At 42.7% G+C, this 18,106-nt stretch overlaps 1 protein-coding gene across 1 annotated transcript in view; it reads right to left on the bottom strand.

Annotated features, from left to right (window-relative positions):
- Positions 1-16,867, bottom strand: part of USP45 (ubiquitin specific peptidase 45) — a 56,435-nt gene extending 39,568 nt beyond the window's left edge. Inside the window, exons 1-5 of the mRNA XM_086482449.1 lie at positions 16,832-16,867; positions 8,289-8,398; positions 6,015-6,184; positions 4,302-4,405; positions 3,709-3,809 (exon numbers count right to left, since the gene is read on the bottom strand). Coding sequence (XP_086338575.1) covers positions 3,709-3,809; positions 4,302-4,405; positions 6,015-6,184; positions 8,289-8,388 — 475 coding nt within the window. The 5' untranslated portion in view covers positions 8,389-8,398; positions 16,832-16,867. The remainder of the gene's footprint in view (positions 1-3,708; positions 3,810-4,301; positions 4,406-6,014; positions 6,185-8,288; positions 8,399-16,831) is intronic.
- Positions 16,868-18,106: the final 1,239 nt, after the last annotated feature.

Here is an 18,106-nt window from a genome sequence, read left to right as displayed (position 1 = left end):
GACATGCAGATCGCAATGTCTCAGCATGGTTTCTGTGTACTACATGTGCATTATGTCCATGTGAAGCTCACAAGTGTGCCACACAGACAATACTGCACCTGCCTTTCTGTGAAAATCATCATGGCCCGCTAACCTTTTCCACAAAACAAATTTCTGGGTGGTACACCCTAGAAAGCAATCTTCCTTTATTCTTCCATCTTGTGCCCAACATGACCCCTTAACCAAACAGACTCCTCTAAAAAAAAAAAAAGGAAAAAAAAAAAAAGGCAGGCATTGCTGGGTACAACAAACCATAGGATCAGATGCGAAAATCACACAGCTGCAAGCATTCTTTTGGGAACCCAGCACTGGGATTTATCTCAATCGCTTAATGTAATTACAAAAGTCAGTCATGTAGTAGTAATGTAATTTGCACATTTTTACAGCTGAAGTGAAGTTGAATCTTTATGAGAGGCCGAGTGAAAAGCAGGGATCCTGCTGCCACACTATTCCACCACATTAGTACCAAATGACAAGCATTTTGCTTTTGTTTATTTTCCAAGATGCATTAATTAGGAAATCTATATACATGTTTAAGCTGATTATTTTATCTTTAAATGACTCCTGCACTTTCGAGAACCGAAAAAAAAACCTAGCAGCCCTCATCTGCTACTTATACCCATGTTCATACGGCATTTCTGCAGAAATTTCTACACAATGCTATTTGAATTTTAACGATGCACCATGCCAACCAGTTGTTACAACAGAAACAAACCCAGACATAAGATGAATTGTTGTTACAGTCTCACATTCTGACATGAAAATTAAGTGTCTTGACTTTGGGTGCTTTTTTAGGAAGAAACGGAAAAGTAATGGGAAAAAAAACACAAGACTGATTTTTAAGTGAGAAATATGAATTCTTAATTGTCACTTTTACACTACTTGCTTCTCACCAGTTATTCTTCATTTTTTTTAAATTAGTTTATGGTTTTAATGGCCGAATATACAAAATAAATTTAAAACAATCTAAGCTTACTAATAATTTAAAGGATGACAGTTATACTGAAAATGTCACTGTAACATGAAATAAAATGCTACACTTAAAAATCACAAAAGATAAATTATCAATCATAGAGTTAATTTTCACTGTTATACTTTGTGTCCTTTGTGTTCTGGTCAGCAGCACGAATTGTATTTCGATTTGAGATTTTATTTTTAGAAAGTTCTTAAAGGCAGCCTAATTTAAAGAAAATAAAAAAATCTCACTTAAGTTACATTTCTTTAGGGGATGTACCAAGTGTGTCAGCCCAAGTACTTGACATAAAACAGAAAAGACAGTGGTGTTGCATTTATCAAAGTGAGAACAAGAATGCAAAGTCTGGTTGGGAATTCCCTCTCACACAAACCCCTTATTTATCAATACACAGCTGTTTCCCAGCCTCTTCCAGCAAGGAGTCTGGCCCAAAGTAACAGACCATGCCAGGCAAACAGCTTTTTCCTCTTGTCCTTGCCACTTAAGGAAACCCAACATGTCATCTTTGGGCCAACGTTCCCAGAGCTCTCAAGAACGGGATCCAAACTGCTCAGCACAGCTGCACTCTGCCACATGGGGAGGGCTGCAGACTTCCACCGTTAGAACATTACTGGAAGCACACACGCATGCTTTTTGCGCGAATGCAAGCTTGCACTCCAGGCTCAGCCCCTTCCCGGCGTGGCACAGGAGACACGACTGCCCTGCACGAGCAACCTTCTCACACTGAGACCTCTTGCTGCCGAGGCGGCCACCCTGCCAGGCTTGTGTGTGGCTTCCTTGGCTTTGAAGGATGCCAGCGTGACTGTTCACACGCTCAAAACCAGGCGTGCGCGTGGCTCTGAAGGAGGAAGCGTAACCGTGCAGACCAGTAACAGACGGTCCGAGACGCTGGGAAAGCAGACTCCTCAGCCCGTCGCCTCTTTAAAACGGTCCTGCACCTCCCAGCACCTTGCAGGAGGACCCTCACGCTGCCCAAAACACCGCTTGCCTGATGTCACCACTGGCACCCGACTCTACCTTTTACATCACTGCCGTGAACCTCCTTTTCCAAGGCACCAAAGCCAGCAGGGGCAAATCAAAGCACTGCTACCACAAAATGCACGACCGCAAACTGAAGCTGGACAATAGCTAGTTTTTCATTTCAATGCTTGGTTCCAGAAACTGAAGGGAAAATTGGTTTAAATAAAACAGGGGAGGGAAGAAAAAAATGTTTATGCCTTAAACAAAAACAATTCAATTTTGTTTCCAGTTACAGAAAAGTTTCCAGTTGTATCAGGCAAATACTTAAATGAAATAGAGACATTTTCAAAGCGGAGTACCAAAATGAAACATAAGTACATATACAGCAGAAATATATTCTGCCCTGCTCTGCTATAAACACATTATTTTTAAGAAATCCTGGGCCTAATTTAAGCTTACTTTTCCTGCATTAGTTTGGAATTTCAGTTGCTTAATTTAAGACATTTCACAGAAAACTTAAGTTTCACAAATTAAGAATCTAAACCCCGAAGCATGGAGTCGTATCACTCAAAAAGTCTTATCTAGCAGTGCAAAAATGGAACAAAATTGTTTCCACTAAATTAACTGAAACAAACACTATAGCATTTCCATCTGCAAGCAAGGTGCAAAACCCATATATTACACAAAAACTTGAAACTGAAGCTGTGAACAAAAGTGAAATCACATACCGTATTTTCATTGCTCCAGGCAAAAAGATGCAAAAAGTAGCAATGTATCAATTTATTACAATAGAATAATTTAACATACAACTTGTGACTAGATCAAAATATAAAATACCTATTTCTGAGTGCCTTTTCATTTTTTCCCCCTCAAAAAAATACATAACACCTATTAAAATCAGTAGGATTTATGCACATGAAGCTACAGGAATACCTAGTCTAATTCAGTAATGCAATCCTTTTCCATTCTTACTTCTAACCAGTTGACTATCTCCACTAAAAACTGCAACCAATTGTTTTAAAAGTTTACTTAAGCTGGTTTTTGTGAAGAAAATCTGGAGTCGGACGCGCTCCCTAAGTCATAAGCCAGAAATCCTGCCAAGCGTGTTACAGCAGGGATGAATAACATCAGCATTATCAAGAATAGACAGTTGAGGGCCACACATACGAAGTTCTGGCTCCTAACATTAAGAAAATAATTGAATACTATTTTCTATTAATAGAAATAAGCATTCTATCAATTAAAACCCAAAACCATAAATTAACAGAAAGTATTACATCCAACAACAGAGTGCTAGAAAATTTGCTTAAACAAATTCAATTAACTGTGGAAAACAAATTTTAAAAAGAAAAAAATTAAGATGTGACACATCCACACTAGGAAAAAATCAATTCCTTTACACTTCTATATAGTTTTTGTGCATTAATTCACAAGGCAACTTATTTAAGGCAACATCTTCTCTACAATGAACTTTCTTCATTAAAGTCCAAATTTGGAAAAATTGCCCTACATTGCCCAAAATATTTTTAAAATGTAATCACACTGTAAAAAAAAATTACATTATGTTTTGGCAGGCATTACTTGCTCAAGTAATTCTGCAGTTACAAATTGCATTATACTCGCATCATACATAGTTTTTCAATTGTATGTTTAACATGACTCAAGATCCAAAATGCTCATTTTTAGAGACCGTATGTTGCAGATGTCTCCAGATAAAACTATTTGTGTAAACTTACTTGGTTCAGCCCTGGAACCATGTTTTTGAAGAAAGTCAACAATCTGAGCCAAAACCTTTTTGTTGCAATGTGTTGACAGCTCTTCATCACATTCATAACACCTAAACAAAAGAAGAAACAAACTGGAATTCAGGGTATCTGGACGCACCTCCCAGCTCTAACAACCTCTCAAACAACCTTCCTCAAATTACTTAAGCGCTAGGTTTCAATTTTTCATACTAAAAAGAGGAATAAAATTGAATTCTCTCATCTCATATATGCTCTTCTATAGATCAGTCCACTGTGATACTTACAGATTTAAATAATCTCAGTTTATAGCCCTGCAAATAATCATATAGAAACAAGCAGGAAGGATGAACTGCTATAACCAGCCAACTCTCTACAGAACACAATGGACTCAAACTTCTCAGTACTGATTTGTGATCCATCTGAGAGTCCTAAGGACAAACTAATCCTCCCCCCAGAAAGCCTGCCTTTCCTCTGTGTACTCATTTTACCTTCAGAATCATTCTTTATCATGAGAGGACACTGCTTTAAGTTACGAGCAGTCCTTATGTACAAGCATACACAAACACCTGCATACTCATTCTTACCATATGATCCATGTGCTGAGGTTGATAACAATGCAATGAGGTTCTGTGCGTGCTGTTTGAAAGTGCTTCAGAGAATGTTGGCCTTCTGAGTTCTTACTACATCCCTAAAAATGGAAACATCAACATAGTAAGGGGGAAAAAGGAAAGCAGGAAAAGACTATATTATTACTAAATAAACTACAAAAAAGTCACTTTTCAAAATTAAGACAGAAAGCTACAGTGCCCTAAATACTCCTTTAGCATTGTCAAGGATTGAGAGGGTTTAACGTTCTTTATAATCCAGTATTACGATATCAATTAACCTTTTTTTTTTTAAATGAACGCATTTTCTTTTTACTAATAAAAGAAAATCAATGACAACATAAAACCAAAATCTCATCTTTTCTGCTTGGAAAAATCAGTTAAAAGTATAGTAAAAGTTTGTTTTAACTTAATAGAAATAATTCCTAGCTTTTGAATAAGTAACAATACATAGAAAATTAAGTCATTCACAAAAGTAAGAATTGTCTAAAAAAATGTGAATGAAACAACTAGGTAGCATATAAGCTCCACAGAATATCAAGGAAGGGACAGCGTAGGTAACCCTCACTGCTCAAGCATGCCAAATGCATTCCAGACAGCAAATGTAAAGGGTACATAAATTGTTTTGTACTAAAAAGCTATTCAGAACACACCATTTATGTACAGCAACTTCAACAGAAAGCATTTGCCATTTTTCAAGTATCTACAGAGTGGGACTTAAAAGATTCAGGACTGGTCTCTGAAGGAGGCATGAGTTTTGGAGGCTATTAACAGCATAAACATGAAAAAACACACAGAGTTAACCTCTTTTAAAAGCCCTCCTTAACAACAAATTTTCAGAGGCGAGATAGACGAGTTCTCCTCAAATCTAGTTAACTGTCTTTTCTGAAGCCTGCAATAGCATGTTTCTTTGCAAAATTAAATATGTCCAGGTAATACTGGCAGGAGCTGGCTTACTACAGTAAGATCTGCTGAAAGCATAAGAAAATTGTGAAACACTTTGTTCACGCAACTATTAGCTGAACAAGCATGACATTGCCTGTAAACTGAATTCTTCTGTATTAGGCTTTACTTCACTCACAAAGCAGAACCCCGTGCAAGACCTTGGGGTCAGGACCTGCCATTTTAAACTCTGAGGCCACAATTTGACATTATAACTGATCCAGTCTAATGGCTAGCTGCCACAAAAAGCAGAAGTCTCACTCTGGCCCAGTCCTTTCTCCCTGGTTTCAATCAAATCTAGCAACCAAGTGTTCACAGTATAAGCTGATTCAGCAATATGCATATTTGTTTCTTCATTCGTGTTTGTGGGATCTTCTGCCAGATGAGCCAGCCAAACTGATGCATTTTGCAAGCACACAGCTCCTGGATGCAATTCTCTGGAAGTGGCAAGAGCATGCAGATGAAGAACAGAGAAAAGGCAGGACCATCACTCACTGCCTGTGATGCCAAACCGTACCACAGCACATGGAGCTAACGCAAAATACTGTCAAAAACGAGACAAGAAGAACATCAGGCCACATTCCACTCCACTGAGGAAGCTGAAGCACGGATTCTCACAACTAAGCACTTATGTTAGTGCTTAGTTTCACTGAAGGTAATGAGATGCCAAACAGGCAAGGATCCACACCAATCGTATCCTTTAGAAAATCAGGGCTGATCCACCTCTGTAAATTCAGAGCATATGCTTACCTGAGAGCCACATTTGAGACACAGCCATATGTCTGAAGGTGCCACGGGCTCACCATCACTCATCCGCCTCTCCTTCAGACATTCTGCACATATTGACCAGACACTCTGAGCTACCGCTCTCTTCACATGATGCACATCCACTGCTTGGCTCACATGCTGGCAGGTTAAGCCTAGAGAAAACAACACATACTCGCTTTCATCCATTAAAAATAATATTTATGAAAAGGAGCACATGTACACTAAAAGAGCAGTCTTCAATGAATTCAGCATTAGCAAAAAAAATAGCTAAGAACTACATTAGAAAAAATTAGCCAGCTGCTCCCCATATAATGAATTTTATGAAGGATCTATTTCAGTCTTTCTATAATGAAAATCCTTTTCAAGTCAATAAATGCCACCTATTAAAAACAGATAAACTACTTCATACAAAAGTAAACAGATTACTTTGTACAAAATTCATTTTCCTGGTTTTTGGGGTTTTTTTTGTCAATGGTATAATACTACATAAAGCTGTTTTTGCATATAACAACACAGGAAGTTGACCTCCTTTTCAACCCATAAAGAAAGATTTTAAATACCCATGCAACCCTACTACAACTGTACATTCCGAACATGAATATCAACCACCATTTTCTCTGTCATATTTTTTGCACAAATTCCACTATATCACAGAATAATTTAGGTTTGAAGGAACCTCTGAAGGACATCTTGTCCAAACCCTCATTCAAAGCAGGGCCAAATATAAATTTAGAGCTGGTTGCTGATGGCTTTGTTCAGCTGAGTGTTGAATATCTTCAAGGACAGATGTTTCACCAACTCACTACAAAATCAGCTTTCTCTCTGACCAGCCTCAGAGTGAAAATAAAACAAATTTCCTCATACCTAGCCAAATTTTCCTTGCCCTAACTCTTCTCTGTTGTCTTTAGTCCTTTCATCGTGGACCTCCTAAAAGAGACTGGCTCTGCCTTCTCTATAACCACCTATCAGCCTGTCAGAGAAACTAAACTTTCATTCCTTTGGCTAAACAAACCCATTCCCTTCAGTCCTTCTTCACACATCATATTCTCAATCTCCCTAACCGTGTGGACGGGGTGACCTATGGCTGGACTCACTCTGACAAGTCCAGGCCTGTCTTGTAACAGGGAGCCCACGACTGCACACAGTATTCCAGATGAAGTCTCTTAAGTGCCAAAAAGATGCGACGAATCATGTACCTCGCCCTGCGCTCTAGTTAATACAGCCCAGCATACAGCAGGCACAAGCCACATCGCTTGCTTTTATTCAGCATGTGCACTAGAACCCCAGGACCTTTTCTGCAAAGCTATTTTCAAGCCATTGATTCCCACCCTGTAACTCCATGTGGTTATTTTGGCCCAGGTGCCGAACTCTCCACTGGCCTTTGTTGAACTCTGAAGTTTCTGCCAGCCCATTTCTCCAGCTGGTCTAGGTGACAGTGAATGGCAGATCTGCCCTCCAGTGTATCAACAGCTCTCCTCAGTTTGTTGTCAGAAGATGACAGAGCATAGCCTCGCAATGACATCACCCAGCTCTCTCAGCACATTCAGATGCATCCCATCTGATCCCACAGACTTGTGCATGTCCAGTTTGCTTAACAGCTCTCAATCTTCTTATACTCTGAACAACGCTTAAATCCCGGAGTCTACCACTAGGCCCAGGGACCAGGGAGGACTAAGTGCAGAGCTTACATGTGAAGACAGAAGCCAAGGGGGGATTGAGTTCCTCAGCCTTTTCCATGTCCTGTGTCTCTAGGTCCCCTGCCCCCTCAAGTAGCACATTTGCACTTGCCCTACCCTTTGCTTTACTGGCACAGTATCCATACAAGCCTACCTTACCCTTTACATCCCACATCATATCCAACTCTAACTGAGGCTGGTTTACCTAACCCCACCCCTGCACACTCGGGGCACCTCCAAGGGCAGACCAAACCTGCCTCCACCCTCTCTGCCCTTCCTTTTGCCTCTGAGCTCACCTGGAAGCTCCCCGTTCAGCCCAGCAGCCTCCTGCCGCATGTACTTGACCTCCCACACACTGGAAAGAATCGTTCTCCTGCTTTGAAAATGTTGTCATCAAAGATCAACCAACCCTCCGGCCCTTCAGGGCCGATCATGTCATAAACACCTAACTGGGGATATTTCTGTTATAAATTCAAACACAAGAAGTATTTCATGGTACCACTGATTTGCGGTTTTCACCAGCCAACACGGAAGTTATTAGCCATCAACCTCAGGGCCAAACATCACCTAATGTATTTACCTGAAATATCATCTGAAGAGTCCTCATCCTGCGGCCTGTTAGGCCTTTTGCTTCGCTTTGGTTTCTCAGGGTTGGCTCTTGATGGATCTTTCACCCGCATCTGTTACTTACTAGGAAAGAGAAACAGAGGTTGTTTAATGTCTAAATGCTTCATCAAATGGAGTGAGTTTGAACTCTAAAAGCATGAGATCAAATCACACATTCAAACCTCACAAACACTCTTTTAGGCTTTGACTGATGTCAGCTATTGTGTAATGACAGTATCAATGTCTTGGGAATGATCTCTTAGGAATGCTGCAAGATCAGTTAGTTGCACAACATGACACCATGAATTGTATCTGTAGCTACAGGGGACACACGCTTCCAGGTAACTGTGTTAAATATTTGAGATATCAATATTTTCTTTATTTTTGTTACTGTAAAGTAAACTACTACAGAGCTCCAGCCACACCTTACCAGAAAAACTTCATCAAAATAAAAGCTTCTCTCCCTTAACATATCTCCCTCGGAAAGGTTTCAGTCACCATTTACCCTTGCACATTCCCTAAAAGCAATTTCAAACACTTTAACAAAATACAAAAGCCTTCCAAATCTCATGAAAGTGTCCTCTCCTGTGAGCGAGGAGAAACTGGAGTACAAGCTGACCCCTCTATTAAACATCAGAGAATCATACAGATGAAGTTCTCTCATAGGAAATTTGGGTCATTACTCAAGGAGTCCTATGAGGAACAGAATTAAAGGATAAATATTTGCCACTAAACTTTAAAAAAAAAAATTCTCGCAGATTTCAACACACCAGTCATTTAATCAAAATCCAAATGTGAATTCACTGAAGAAGTGCAGCTGTACATCACAAAAACAGCTTCTGAGGCTCAGTTTACAGGTTGTCTTTTAACAATGTGCTTCATAAAAATAAATTTCTGTTTTCATCTACAAAGCATATGAATGTAAGACAGTCAATATTCAAAAACTGCAAACCTGTGAGCAATTCTGTTTAGAAAAAAAATTATGTCATCCTGTGTACCACAAACAGGTTAATAGTGTCACGTGAGCCACCAGTACCAAACATTTTCAACTGTGCTAACCCTTTTATGTATAGGAAACCTTTAAAAAGCCCTACATTTGGGAACAGCAAAAGATACATTCTTGCTATAAATCAAGTAGATAAGTTTGCCAAAGTTTAAAAAGTTTGTCTACCCAAGTTTTTAAATCTTGTCTGTATATGCATTCAGACCTTTGTACTACTGAAGCTCCGAGAGACATGGGAATCGACCTGTATAGCAAACTCAATATTCCTCTTCCTTCTTACCCATTAAGCCACTCAGCAGAACAGTCATCAAAATCAATACTAGAGCACCACCATCCCTGGCATCTGAACAGCCTTCGCTGAAGTGAAGCACGCAATCTGTATCTCAGAGCTCCTCTTCCAGGTTCCTACAGATCTGGACAGATGTCTCTGCCTCTTGCAGGCATACTGTTACTGCCAAAGGCTTTCTGCGTGAACGTATCAATTACAGATTTACTTTGGACAAGTCAAATTTCTGTAGAGTATTAAAGAAACCTTTACTCTCTGCTTCCTTGCAGCAACAGCTTCATGTCTCCTCAACCTTTCAAAATGCACTTCATTTTCTGCAGAATGCTACATTTACACAGCAATCTGTTTACTCTATATTAAATACCACAATGTTCTTAAATTGTAGATTTCAAAAATTCCTGTACTTAAGGGTATAAAGCTTCAAATGCTTAGACATGCAAGCAAACAATGCCACTGAATTCAGCTTTGCTGATTTTGTAGGTTTGCAATTCATGCTCATACAGTAAGAAAGATCTGAATATTCCAGCTCTAGACTATTTATATTCAACAAACGTTGGCACAACTAATGTACATCGACAACCATGCATCACGGCATCCCTAGAACATGAAAAGGTGCTTCAGACCCAAACAGTTTCAACTGTGTGTTTCTGCCTTTGCATCTTATCATATATATCCAAGTTTCTTGTGGAACTACCCACCGCTGCTTGTTGCACTGCCACGTAACTGAGCATGAGATTCATCAAGACATTCATCGAGCAGTAAGGCTGATACGGCCGCTGTTAGAAAACCCATGATTTTACACTAAATTATGTAAAGAGTCAATAGCAAAGACAGCAAAAGTGTCCTCCCTAAAGGAATGTAGTTGTGTTTACGTTATTCAACATTGACATAAATGATCTATGAGTTCATTTCAGCACAACAATATTTATCTCTTTGGACAGATTATGTAAGGCTGTCCAAACCACAGATTTCACCCAAATGGAAGTCATGCTCATATCAGTACATTTTGAGAGCTCGGATAACTTCACGAAAGAACAATTATGGGCCCGACCAGCTGCAACACAAGCAAGTCTTTACCACCTGTGAAATCCTGTGGCAATAGGCCAGGTGATATGACCTGGATCAGGGCACACACAGCCCACTGCTGAACCCGCTCTCCAGCGTCCTTCAGGACACATGGAAAAGACACTGTGTCAGCTGGTACCCACAACAACTGAAAACATGGCATTTTCAGTCCAACATAATCAATATGGCACTAGAAATGAACACTGGCATAAGAAGCCAGTGTTCACACTGTAGGTTTGGGAACCCACTGAGCAATCCGGGAACTCTTCAGTCTTCTTTCAGTGAGAGCAGGCAGAACAAAAGATAAACACAGACCATTAGATTAATCAGTCTTCATGAACACACATAGAGACAGGCATCCATCAGACAATGTTTACTGACCTGTGAGCTCTTGGAAAAGCCACAGCATATCAAGGACCTAGCCAGCCAGGGTTTGTGCCCAATTTTGAAAAGCATGTAAGTGGGACGAAAGGGTAAGAGCAACGAGCTACTCAGCATGCATCTATGATGCAAGTAGCATGGTATATATGCAGTACTATTGGCCCTTTTCCAGTATATTTGGGGACAGAAAATGTTACAAGTAAAAGTTCTCATTTAAAAATTAAAAACACGATCAACGTTTCAAAATCAAAATGGTTACACAAGGAATTTGATTATTATATCTAATTGAGATAAATGAGGAAGAAATGAAAGGTACTTCAGAAAATACTTCTCTGAAATATTTCACTTTATGGGAAATACAAGACTGAGATTTTACTGGACTGAAAACTCTCAACAAACATAGACTCAAGAAAGCACAAAATACAGCTAAGAAAAAAGAAAGAGAGAAATTCTGTAGGTTTCTGCTGACCATAGGACAAGCAGGCAGAGGAGAAATGAAAAATTTATACAAAACAAACTTGATAGACTGAAGATTAAAAACCATGGCAATATTCCCATGATTTGCCTCTTTGCAACCCATTCTCCTACTTTTTGATTATGTTCAATGAGTAATTTGTGGCCACAGTCATCAACTGTGGAGCATCCTAAAGGAGACAGACTCTCCCTCTTTCCCTATGCAGCAAGCAGTCTCCATGAATCCTTGCTTGGAAGTTTCTTTTTGTGATGGAAGAACAAATATGGTAAGTTTTCCATTTTGTATACACAACATCAAGTCACAGTGCAAATGATATTTGACAAATGAATCTGACAAATAAAAAACCCCTGATTTTTGTGGTAGAAAAGGCTGAGTTCAGCAGGTATGTTAGCTCTACCCTGATGTCTGCTTGACACAGTAAAAATCTTAAGTAGAAATGCCATTCCATGGCAAAAAAAAAACCCTAAAAATAGAAAGAGGTAAATCTCTTCCTTTTAAACAATCATTTCACATAGAACTAAGAACTAGTCCTTGCCAAATGCATTCAGATTCTGTGAGCTCAGCATACAAGAGTTTGAAGTATAATCACCATCACTTGCTATTCTCAGTTTACTTTTTACTTCTTAAAAGACTCCTAACGCCAGTCTGCCTACAGAAAGCTGATCGAGATCAAAATCTCCTCACTACAACTGCTCGTTTCCACCCTTCCAGAAAGAACAAATCACTTCAAAAGCAGCAGAATGATCCGCCTACCTAATTTTAAAAGCTTCAAGTTTGACGGAGTGCCAAAAATCAATGTGCTGAATTTGTGAAGTTAAATCTAAGGTATGCCTAGACTATTTTAAATGTAAGGTATGCCTGAAATAGTCTATATTTAACAGCATTAACATTTCTCTATTTAGAAATGCACCCTCTTCATAAAGTATGTATTTAGAAACTAAAAAGAGCTGGCTGTAGTTCTTAAAATAAATAATTTGGGCTTTTTTTTTAAATTTTATATTTTACTGGAAGTCAGTAGAGCTAGGGCCAATCAAAGATACAAGGCTAGTGTGAACTAGAATTCACTTTTCTTTTGGGGAAAAAAAACCAAACCAAACCAAAACCAAACAGGTCATTCCTCTTCACAGCACCTTTATGCAAGAGATATCGAGAAGCAAACTATGTCTTCACTGTCCAGACTCCCCAAAACCTACTCCTGTCTCATCATCTTGCACTCCTTACTCAGAAGCTGAGTCCCTCCTCCTACAATGTCCACAGCTCACTTGCTAAATTTTGAAATGTGCCACCTTAGTGAGTTTTCCCATGCTGCACCTTCACTATGATGCTTACAAGACACCCAAACCAGATCATCAGCATGTTAGAGAAACAACCTGCCATGCTGACTACGACCATATCACCGCTTCCATCTGCCAAGACCGACTTTTTCCCTCCTCTTATAATTAGGGTGCTAGCTCTTCCAGGCAAGTGCCACACTTTTGTTCTTATCTGTGTAACACCTATCACAAGATTTTTCCTGATTCCTGATTAACTAGATTACTAGAATGCAAACAGGATAAAAATGGTGTAATAACTACCAGCTCATCTAAGCTATCATTACCCTATGAAATACAGCCACGTGAGTCTACAGATAGTCTCCAGGTACTGTTTTGGATATGGGCAAGAGCCTCCCAGTAGGACTGGCCATTAACTGTAAAACCTGTATTATTAATCATTTCATCAGTGAGCACCTGAATTCAAAGAAGCTGGGGCAAATACATTTACCTCAATCCCTCAATTCATCTGAGGCATCCTAAATTCCAGCTGGCTCACCACTTTTAGTCACTTTCAAGTTAAAATGATACCATTTTATGTTGCTAATGCAAAAAAACCCTCTGCATCAGGCTGAAAAGGCACAGCATGCACTGAATACAGTGAAAAAATAGCACTTTCATGTAACTTTACAGAACTCTCCAGCTGCCAACAGCAGCCTAGCATCAAAGCAAGCGGCTGAGGAACACCGCAGATGTGCAGATTAAGTCCAAAGGCCAAGATGCTCCATAGCACATCTGTGAAAGGTCTTTATAAGCTTCCATGTAACTGTCAGAGTACAGAAAGAGGAGCCTTGTACGGGTCAGTAGTGCCCAATCCTCTGCAGAATTGCTACATGTTTTGATGTAAGCTGCTAGTTGATATATTTTGGACATCTGTTCTGAGCGTTACCTGTGGCATTTTGGCTTGCTTGCCGCTAGATCAAATGTCACCCAATCAGAGCAAGAACCGCATCCATCACAGTTAGCAACCGGGCAGTGTCACCCATCAGCAGGCCAGGAAGCTCAGCGCTCTGACAGCCACCGAAACCTTTGCGGCAAACAAGCCCCCGCTGCCTGCTAGAGCAGTAAAAGGACCAGAACTGCTGACTGGTAGTGGCAGCAACACTTCTTCCCCTGGAAAATGTCATCTGAAATTCTGGAAGTGTCATCTCCAAGATTTCCTAGCCCAAAGGCACATCACACATCCTACACCATCACTAGAGCTCAAACACCAATCCTGACATTATATTACAGCCCTAAAAGGGTGAGACACTGATGTACTTTTTGCGCAAAGAGTCAGACAAAGCCTTCGGACCACTAGACACAACTTCCCAAGTGACAGCAGAAAACCCATAGCATTTCTCACTTGTATTAATCCTTTTTATCCAGCCACCCATGCTAAACATGGTCTGTCAATGTTCATGCTTGCATCCTGCACAATCCCCCTCAGACTTCCTACTGAAACCCACTTACTGCAGAAAAATTACTTTTAAGGATGAACAGGAACCAGATGTGTCCAGAAACAAGAAAGAAAAGACCCTGTAACTGGTTTTATGACTAAAGCAAAATAAAGGATTAAGTGGGTAAAAGGAGTAATATTTTGATGACATATTTTTGCTAGTATCTTACAGAAAAGGTCTTACGGAAAATTTCAGGGATACCTGCCAACATCCAACCTTATGAAGCAACTTCCAACTTTTGCTTATGTTCTCTATCCCATCATAAGTGTATTTAAAAAAAAATATGAACACAGCAAGAGGGAAAAACACCAGGGTAGACGCATTTGTGGTCTAACACGGATTTTCCTACAAATTCATGCTTTAAAAAGCAAAACACAGAAGTACCATAAAAATAGCCACGGCTTATAACTAATGATGCTGGTCCACAAGTGAAAACTTGGCAGGTGAAAAGGCAGTCAGAGCTGAGAGACTATGCATTCACGTGATATGAACACTGATGTAACGATGCCATCACCACGGAAAATCCGAGAGCGCAACAACTGAAACAGATAGAGAATAACCAGTGAATTCACAGTATCTTGGCAGGATAACCACCTGGAGAAAAACTGGGGGAAAAATGGTCCAAGATGTCATAAGAGAACATGAAGGGTAGTATGAGCAAAGGATGAACTTCAGAGAAATGCTAATTCTGTGAAGTGTGTGAGATAGCAGGCTGAAGAATACGTTAAGCTGAGACTCACACTGTACCCCTGCCTAAAGGGCTGAGTTGGAGCAGAGGAAGGAAGACCATGGCTGCGCATAACTTCCCGTCTACTCTGGAAGGGTGTTGTGGGAGTTAGCTAATTAATGGGGGTAAAACAAATAAAACCGTAAAGGAATACAGAAAACTAGTTTGAGCTCTTTGAAAGTCAAAGTCTTGCCACTGAGAGCAAAAAATTTCATTCCATTTTCTTCCTCCACACAAACTGCCCCAGTTTGTTTTGATGACACATCTAAAGTGGAACAACTTGTCCTTGATCTACGATTGAGGCTCACAGCAGAACCCGTGAGACGCTAGCTGCATTCCTGTGAATCTCACAGAAACAAAACTACAGAGCACCAGTTCTTCAATATTTCATTAAGAAATCTGACAAAATATTTACAACCGTAGTAAACTGCAGAGCAATTTCACAAAGGCATATTCTGCTATCAATCTGGCAGATGCTGGTGCTGCTACTACGCTTCCATTTAAAAAGCTAGAAAATGAGAGCAGAAAGAATCCTCCAAACACAACTCTGCTTTATATGCTTGTATGAGAGGATTATTTAATGGCATTGGGAAATACTTGCAGCAAAAGACAACAGACAGCAAGAATATAGTGCTACACCTGGAGTTATTGCCATCTGCTTCTATTCTTGACACCTTACTTTATTCTTCTGCATCTGTGTTTAATATACCCTCGTGCATATCCTGTTTCACCATGAGAGTAACAACAGATCTACAGCAAGAGCAAGATGAAGCCCAAAAGGAAAGGACATCAACTGCAAAAGGCTGAAGGAAGTTCTAAAAAAAAAATCCAGGAATCAGAGAATCAAAACACTAACTCAAATGCAACGTGCAGAGTTGCAGTTACGGGTCTACAATACCACGTCCCCGATTAATGCAGAGGGCCGTCACCAGGCTGTCATCGACTCACCAGGCACGTACCGGCCTGTGTGTGCTGAAAACCAAACTCCAGGCAGCGGAGGGCCGTCGCGGTGGCCACACGCGCCGCCTGCTAGAACACTTGGCGTGGGGAGCCCGCAGCCTGCGTTCACGCGCCCACGCAGCAGTGGCAGCAGGCCGGCGGTGGCATCACCAGGCCGGCATATGCTACGCTGTCAGAGCGGGGCAGAAATAATCACGCCAGCCTCATGACACACAACCGCAAGAGCATTTTGTAACTGCATTCGCTTGCTAACTTCCCTAATGCAAAATGAACCGAGCTTATGTTTAAACCCGACCAAAGGCGATGCTACCGACTCCCTCTAATTTAACAGACCGAGAAACTTACTGCAGGTCACGAAGACGGCCCGGTGCTGCTGTCCGCATGTCACAGTAGGGTTAACCTATTTTAAACCAACAGCGGACGGTCGGCACCAGCAGCTCATCGCCGGCTACCCAAAACGAGCCCACGCGAGCCGCGCTTGGCCACCAGCCCGGAACACCGCGGAGAAGCGCCGGGCAGCGGGGAAGGCGTCCCGCCCGGCCCGGGGCCACGGCGGGGCAGTACCCCCCGCCCCGGGCCAGCTCCCAGCCCGGCACAAGCGTCGCGCCCCCTCCCCGCGCCCCGCCCGGCCGCACCTGCGCGGCGCCCCCCGAGACGCAGCTCCGCAGGCCGCGGGCCCGGCAGCCGCCATGGCGTGGCTGGTCGGCCCGGCCCGGCACAGCCTGGCCCTCCAGCCGCGGCCGCCGCGCGTCAGCTCCGCGGCCCCCCCCCCGGCTCCGCAGGAGAAGCCCGCCGTGGCCACGGCGCTCCCCCCTCCCCGAGCTGGGCCAGCGGCCTCCCCCCCTCCCCGCCCCGAGCGCCCCGCACTCACGGAGCGGCGGCGGGCGGCAGGCGGGCAAGCGCGGCGGCAGGAAGCGGCGGAGGAAGCTGGGCCGCAGCCAGGGCCGCGCCGCTCCGCTCCGCTCCGCCCGGCGCGGCCCGCCCCCGGCTTCGCCGCGCCGCTCCCCGCCTCGGCCCCGGCCCCAGCCCCAGCCCCGGCCCGGCCGGCGCCCCGCGGGCCCAGCGGTGGCGGCAAGGGGGGTTGCGGCCGGGGACAGGTAGCGCGGAGGGCGAGTGCTGCGGGTTCGAGGGCAGGATGCGACCCCCGGGCAGGAAGGGCGGTGGGGAAGGGGGGCTGGGCCGCCCCTGCCCGCCGGCTGGGCGGGAGCGTACCGGGACCCGCCGAGAGGCAACAGGTAGCGGCAGGTCTGGCCGCGGGGCACCTTAGAAAGTCAAGGCAAAGACAGGAGGGGGGTGCAAAGGAAGGGAGACGTGACAGGGCTACGTTCACATCCGAATTTGGCAGGGTGGTGTTGAAAGACCTGGAGATACTGCACTGGATGTGTGCGTGCGGGGAGCAAGCTAGCAGGTTTGCCTGTGCACAAGGGTGCGGGTGGGCATACCCAGAGGTTACGCAGAAGGGTCTGGGCCCTGCATAGGTTTTCAAGGTAGCCACCGTGGGAGGGACTGGAGGGAGGTGAGACGCAAAGGTGCATAGCCCAGGTGAGGGACAGGCAGAGTAAAGAGTGTCCAGCACACGAGGAAGGGTCTAGTAGAAACTGGGATTGAGATTAAACTCAGCATGTGGCTAGACAGCAAGGGGGCTTTATTTGGACAGAAGGCAAATCTGAATTAAGGACTGAGAGATAGTAGTTTTATTGGAATAAGATTATCCAATGATAAAGCATAGTGAAAAAAAGGGGAAAATGGTGAAGCTGGTGTGGCATCCCTCAAAAACTAAGGGTGGAGAACCTGTAGTAGATCTCCTGACAACAGGCCAAAAGAATGGTTAGAGAAGCATGCAGAAGTTATTGGAACAAGCAAAGACAAGATGTCAAGAAGAGTATTGTTGAAAGAAGTTGACAGACTAAGCGGGATCTGATTTAGGTAAGAGGAATTCAATGACAGTGGTGACAACTGAGCACAAAGATCTGCAAGCAGACTGCAGGCCGTGTAACAGAGGAGCCCCAGACAAGGGTTGTGAACACCATGCTTGTGGAGTCTATACATGAAAGGGAGAAAGAATATGGGACAATAATCTGAAACAAATTGGATCGAGAAGTGGGTCCTTCCTTCTCTGCATAGGAGAGATTACAGAATTACTGTG

Source organism: Leptosomus discolor, chromosome 2 (genome assembly GCF_034619465.1).
Source record: "Leptosomus discolor isolate bLepDis1 chromosome 2, bLepDis1.hap2, whole genome shotgun sequence".
Classification (NCBI taxonomy): Eukaryota; Metazoa; Chordata; class Aves; order Leptosomiformes; family Leptosomidae; genus Leptosomus; species Leptosomus discolor.
This window is presented reverse-complemented; position numbering and strand designations above follow the sequence as displayed.